Source organism: Anneissia japonica, unplaced genomic scaffold (genome assembly GCF_011630105.1).
Source record: "Anneissia japonica isolate Jap-2015-1 unplaced genomic scaffold, ASM1163010v1 scaffold6537_len306802_cov134, whole genome shotgun sequence".
Taxonomy (NCBI): Eukaryota; Metazoa; Echinodermata; class Crinoidea; order Comatulida; family Comatulidae; genus Anneissia; species Anneissia japonica.
The window spans coordinates 87,777-95,023 of NW_022717339.1; the positions used below are offsets into that span (position 1 = coordinate 87,777).

Sequence of the window (7,247 nt, forward strand, 5' to 3'; positions counted from 1 at the left end):
AGGTATAGAGAGACAATTTTGAAGTAGCCTAGGCCTAGTGCTAGGCCCAGCGACTGCATGTTGAGATAGCGTACGTTACCGTGTGGTCCAAAGCGTACGAGTCAACACGACCCTACATTTACCCTCCCTGCTTACTTCTCAATTACTACAAAAAACCTCTGAGACAGTTAGTTGCATACTACAATGGATTTTGATGATGTAGGCAGCTAGTATGCTGTTGATAATAACCTTCAGAAATTTATATACAATATTAATTTTTTTCAACTATAGGCCTAGAATAATAAGGAGTGCTAAAATTTTGCTCAGAAGCTGCATAGTTGTAGTGAACTGTACGAATATATTGAGACTCGAGGAATTGATGCAGAGAACATAAAAAATGAGGGATGAAAAGGTGAGAACTGATAGTTTGTTTGTAATGTCTGATAGAATGCTCTTTAGACATTTTGTTGCTATATTTATGATATTTCCAGTTTCCAAAAGATCCTTCTTTCAACAATTTATCCAGGCATTCATACCCGCATTCATATGACTTGTGTGATTGGTACTGTACAATTTAGGCTACATTAACTAGAATTTAAAATAAATTTACCATTCAGTATTAAGATGGGCACACTCACTGTTGGTTAATATTGGTCTTGAAATTATTTTACATAGAATATTAAAATCTGCACCATTGAAAAATTTCAAACAACTAGCCTGACTATCACTAAAATACAATTTGAAATACAGTATATTATCAAAACAGTACAGTAACAACTATATTCAAATTACAATATGAGCAAAAATCATTCACTTAAAAGGTAATGTATTGTGAAGTCCTACAAATGTTTTTTTTCCTTGTTTTCTGATAATGCTTGATGTTCCTTAGTTGGAATAGTAGTTTTCAAACTGTATTTATTTTTTGGGTTTATGGAGATGTTTAATGCTGTTTACTCAATTTTATTGGTAGAAATTTCATCACTTTTTGAGATTGATTCAGTTGTAATTACAATGATGGATGACCGTTCACTAAAACAGTTTGTACCTCCACTTGGCGACCGAATTGCATTGCGTTCCTTTTGTGACAAAGAACTAAAGAAAGGTCATGCTAACTCAAATTCTTTCAGAAAAGACACACCTGCATAGGCTGAGGCATAAATTAAGCAAGAAAGGAAATCAGTCAAAATCCAGCAGTGATGAGGATGGTGAAGATGCATTTGAAGTAACGTCTGGTGACAAAAGGTCAGCGCGCCTTTGGGTAATAAAAATGCCCCAAAAAATGCAGAGAAAATCGATATGGGATGGCTGGATTATGATATCAGTACCAACACATTTAAACAAGTTGGAAAACACAAAGGAGGAGGTACAAGGCAACTCTCAGTTTCAAAATCTACTACATGTGATGAGCTTCTAAAAATAGCGCAAGATTTGTTTTTTAAAGATGGTATTTCATCTAAAGGAAAACTCTGCGATTTTCAGTTTGTATTATGTGACTTTCGCCAACATCCATTGTCAAATGATATTAATGTTGGTCTGTTGTATAATGACACAAAAATGGCAGTTTTGAGGTTTTACTTGCAAACCACATTAATCAAAGATTTGGATGATAAAAAGCACAAACGGATGAAAGTGACTGATGATGAGCTGCAGTCAGACGAGTTGGAGTCAGACGACCTTCCAAAAAAAAAAAAAAAAAAAAAAAAAAAAAAAAAAAAGGAAAAAAAAAAAAAGGAAAGGAGACGCTCATGTCCAACAACCATGCAGCCTGACACCCCCACCATAGTGTTTGGCCCCACCAATTCTCCATCAACTGAGGAACAATTAAATGAAACCATTCAAGATGCAGAATATTATGAGGTGATTGTAATTCAGAAAACTTGTAGAGGATAATAAAATGTAGAGTCATCTTTCATTGACTCAGAATGTTGAATTGTATTTGACAAAATATCATCCAAATGATATTTTATTTTCAGAATGATGTATTTAGCAGTGGTTCTAATGTATTTTACAATAATAAATCTGAAGTCTTACTATACAATAATATTAATTTAAATTAATTCAGCATTGGACACATTTTTAATAACTTTTGTATGTCTGAGTCTTCCGTACAATTAATAATTCGGTTAATGTCTTGCATAGTATGTGTGCAGGTATTCATTTCAAATATATTTACTGGTATTTTATTTTGACTATGCATCAGAAAGCTATAAATATACCAGTAGCATTAATAATCTAAATATAAACAATTTCCCACCTCCTTGAATTATGTTAGTTTAAGCCCATAAAAAGTATTTAATTATGATATTTGTCTGCTAAGTTTCATGGAAATTATTTTCAATGCATAACTCCAATGTTTTTATATAATATTTTTTTGCTTTTGCAGAAAGTGTACCTTTAATAGACCAGACACGAGAAATCAACAGCAAGGATACAGTAATTACATTTCATTAATCAGTGATGAAAGTAGTGAATCAAGTGATCTGGCAGAAGATCCTGAGTTTCAGGCAGCTATAGCAGCTAGCCTTAATGATTTAGACCAGATAATTGTAGATGAAGATTTACACAAATTTGTTATAGAAACGTTTCAAGCTGAAAATCTAAGCTCTTCTGAAACATGCCAAATATTAATCAATAGAAAGTCAGTTTACAATTCAAAAATGCGTGCCATTCAACGAAAGAACTTTTCGTTTTTTAAACCTGTTGTTACTTTTAGTGGTGAGGCTTTAGTTGACAATGGTGGACCAAAAAGAGAATTCTTTCGTCTACTTATGCAGGCCATCAGAGAATACGCTGTATTTAGAGGATCATGGTTCTCACGTGACACTGGCTTACTAAATGATAATCGATATAAAATATCCGGAAAACTTGTGGAATGGAGTATTTTGCAAGGAGGTGATGGTCCACGGTGCTTGTCAGAAGAAGGTGACCGATTCATGAAAGGGAGTGATGTCAATAATGCTGCTGCAATTGAAACTGTTGATTACAATGACCTAAAATCTCTACTCAAGGCTCTTGAAAGCTATATCCAAGAGACTGAATTTCAAAACTTCATCGAACATCATGCAGATACCATTGCACAGTATGGCTATTCCAGAATATATACATCAAATATATCTGGAAAATATAATATTGTAGTCTCCCTTCTAAAGCAACACTTTCTTTATGGTGTCTATGCAGAAATTAACCAGTTTTTTGAGGGAATGAATGAAATCGGCACATTTGGTGACCTGATCAGAAGTAATGAATATGTTTTTTCTTCCTTTTTAAATAGTAAAGTGAAGAAGCTAACAGTGGATGAGTTCAAGTCAATCTACCAGTACTGTGCAGAAGAAGGGTCAAACAACAGAGCTAAGGAAGACAGTACCATCTACAGTTTTGAGTTGTTTTTGCAAGATTTGGAAGAAAATGAAGCTGGTGGATTGTTAATTAAAGACATACTTATCTTTATTACTGGGTGTGAGTACATTCCACCACTAGATTTTGATCAGCCAATAAGAATTTTGTTTTACAGTTCCGAGGGAATTACCATGCGTCGACCATGGTCATCTACCTGTGCACTAACATAGAACCTTCCCAGGGGTATTGATGAACCATCCTATTTCAAAAGCCTCATGACAGAATCACTGACAGATTGCCACGGGTTTGGTAATGTTTAAGTAAACAAGGAGTTAGAGTTATCATGTTGTTATTTTGGTGTTGACCAGGTGTTACAGTTTTGATTGGAGTTCAAAAAGTTGAAATCGAAAGCAATTACATTATTGTTAATCACTGTAAGATGATATCACTCAGTGCAATTTTAAATTATGAACACAAATTGTTGTTATTGTTGGTGTTGACCAGATGTTAGTTTTGATTGGAATTCAAAAAAATGAAATCAAAAGCAATGACAGTATTGTTAATCACTGTAAGATGATTTCACTCAGTGAAACTTAATTATGAACTCAAATTGTAAGTATGTTAGTACAGTATTTCAATATACCATAGATGATATTGAGAAAAAGTTTTGTTTACTAATACTAACATTATATAAACGATGGAATTTGTTGAATGAAGGAATAATTTGTATTAATCATGTGTACAAGCATTTTAAGATTTTTTATCCTGATTAGATATTGTAAATAAACCATTCTAATTAAAAAAATGTAATTTTGTTAGTCCATATAAGTATGTTAGTATTTCAACTTGAGAAAAAGTTTTGTTATACTGAAATTTATAATTAGGTTAAATTATGTCCATTTTAATTTTCACTTTTTGAATTTTTTTTAAATTTATTGCTTATTACTATACATGTGTATGTACAATTAGAAAGTAAAATTATATGATAGTTGAAAATTGGAAATCTGTAATTACGAATGAAGGAGTAATTTATATTTGTCATGTGTGCAAACATTTTAAGATATTTATCCTGATTAGGTATTGTAAATAAACCATTTCTGATTATATAACAACAACATGTAGGCCAACTTGTATTAGTAGCCTATAATTCATACAGTTTACACTGTACTTAATAGTCATTTTGTACAATATACCACTTCACATAACAATACACTATGTGTAAATTGCATTATTTTATAAGTTGATGTTTAAGTTAAACAGAAATAAAATGATATGCTGCATTAAATTTACATGTAGTGCCAATAGTTATGACTGTTAATAAAGTTATGTTAACAGTTTAAGCTGAGGTCACTCTAATTTACATATACTGTCTAAAAAAGATTAAAAAATCACAAAGTTCTTGAATCTGCTTCAAAATGATATATTTATTTAAATGTTGCAACACAATGATACAGTATACTCTATAGGGGACAGGATTATATAAAAAGAAAAAAAGGAATTTGATAATATGAAGGATTGGTGGGGAGCAGGTAACAATTAAAAAATAGCGTAATAATTACAAAATAACAGGATAGTATAACAAAAGATAAGGCAGTTAAGTATGAATAATCGAACTACCAGGATAATCATCTTAAATATTATTATTTGTTATAATTCTAATGATCATTACTATTTTGCAATGAAACTAAAATAAATAATTTGTTGTATAGTGTTTTTTGTAGAAGAAAATCCAATTACGGGAACAATTTCAGTTTTCCAGTGTATCCCCCTTAATATGGGTTCTCCTGTACTCTCTTTATAGTTATTTGCTCATAAATTTATGATGTATTAAAAGCTTAATTTTATAATTTTTATATTCTGAATATGCTATTTTTAAAGGATTTAAAGATTCAGCTATCAATGTTCAAATTTATTGTGTTCATTTGTAGTTAACTCGGTTTCAGTAATTTTGAAAGGAACAAATGAATCATGCTGTCATAATAGCGTTGTTACAAATAAAAAGAACTAACATAATTGTCCATTTAATATTGGCATGCATTTAATAATCTATTCATTATTTACTACAGTGAGAAAAGCAAGAAAAACAGTATTTACACAGGATCTCAATAAATAGCTATTAGTATGGTGATTATGTCTTGCTGAGCTATACTGGAAAAAAAGTATAGTTTATCATAAATTATAGTGTACTGTATAATGTATGTTTTTGCATTATTAATAAAAAATATTTTCATTAAAATCGAGACAGCTAAAAATAATTATAGGCCTATGTTTTTCTTTAATTTTTTTATGTATAAACTTAATCTTTTTTTGTTGCAGTAATTTTTGTTGTACCTGTTACTGTACACACTGTTTATGAGAAAAAATACCAGCTTCATTCTCAAAGTAATTCAGTTATTGCAATTCGTAAAACATACAAATACAGACTCTCTTCAGGATTATTTGGTTGAGACAGCTGTCTTTCTCTCATTAATATCGAACAAAGATTAAACACATCTTTGTCACATGTGTACTGGCTCTTGAAAATGCACTCAGTTTCGCATATTTCTATCTCATCCCTTTGTAACGGTACAATAAATTGTTGTCCTCCGTATAACTCTGGTGATGTGTACATTACCACTGGACGACCAAATGGACCGTCTCTATTTCTCGAGGGTGCTATGCAGTGAGCATTCCACTCTCTTAACACAGTGTTGAACTCATCCTAATAAACCACAAATAAATGAAAAAAAATAATGTTATCCAAATGGACCGTCTCTATTTCTCGAGGGTGCTATACAGTGAGCATTCCACGCTCTTACCACAGTGTTGAACTCATCCTAATAAACCACAAATAAATGAAAAAAAATAATGTTAGGAAATTGTATTTACAAATAAAATGAAATAGAAATTGTACAGGTAGTAGAATATGACGACAGAAAATATGACAAAAAAAATACAATTTTACCTCCGCTGAAAATTTAGACTTTTTTTTAATGTGCATGAGTGTTTTGATGGTTTACTGGTCCAAATGAATAGTGAAAATTGTCCCATTTGAATAATAAATGACACTCTTAAGTGCTGCTCTCCTAATTTGAATATTCGCGTTTAACAAGTATTCACCGAAGTGCCTTATATGCCAAGTTGCTTAATTTTACCTCTCTCGTTTAGTCTCAGTTTGCATCAGCTTCCATTAGCACTCCCTTAATTAAAGTAGTTTTCATAAGCACCCCCGGAAGCTTCCAGTTGTATAAGTGCCCCTCAAATAGTTATTCGCAGGAGTGCGGTTATAACTTTTCCACACTCTAAAAGGGCATTTTGTTAAAAAAGTTTGTAATGTATTATGACAATGAAAATGAAGAATACCTGAATTAGATTCAAAAAACAAAACTGAACCAATGACTTGTCCAAAAGACCTCCATCAAACCGTGCATCTTCTTTTAATTGAGAAAATAATTCCATCCAGTACTGAGTACAATGCCTTCGAAGCATACTCCACCAGCATTCTATGCGCTGGTTGTGCTGGCTCGTGCCCTGGACAAAACTAGCAACTGGGTCTTGATTAGCTCTTCTCAGAAACTGCTGCAGCTGCCCAACTACAGAATTTTCTGTTCCATGGTCCGATCTAAATACCCAGGGACACCCAACTTTGTTTCTAACAGTGTTCATGTAATACCCTGCAATTACTCAGGGATCACTACTGGTCTTGTATGCCTCTAGCCACATAACGTTCCTGGAAAACCCATCAATACATCCATTGCCACAGATGCCATACGGTTTCAATTTTATCATAAGAGTCAATGTGCCATATATAATTAGGTCCTCTCACGCGATATGTCCGTCTTTGAAGCCGTCTTCTTGATCTTAGTTCCCCATGAGGAACTAAAAGTTTCAAAACTAGGCGTATAGTTTCTTTGTCGATATTATTACCATTCTGAATACATTTTAAATGCATC

At 32.4% G+C, this 7,247-nt stretch overlaps 1 protein-coding gene across 1 annotated transcript; it reads right to left on the reverse strand.

Annotated features, from left to right (window-relative positions):
- Window positions 1-5,427: 5,427 nt before the first annotated feature.
- Window positions 5,428-6,960, reverse strand: LOC117110175. Its single transcript, XM_033252785.1, has 2 exons — window positions 6,658-6,960; window positions 5,428-6,016 (listed from the first exon to the last, which is right to left on the reverse strand). The coding sequence occupies exons 1-2, from the start codon at window positions 6,958-6,960 to the stop codon at window positions 5,693-5,695; spliced, it is 627 nt and encodes a 208-aa protein (XP_033108676.1). The 3' UTR covers window positions 5,428-5,692.
- Between the last annotated feature and the right edge of the window lie 287 nt (window positions 6,961-7,247).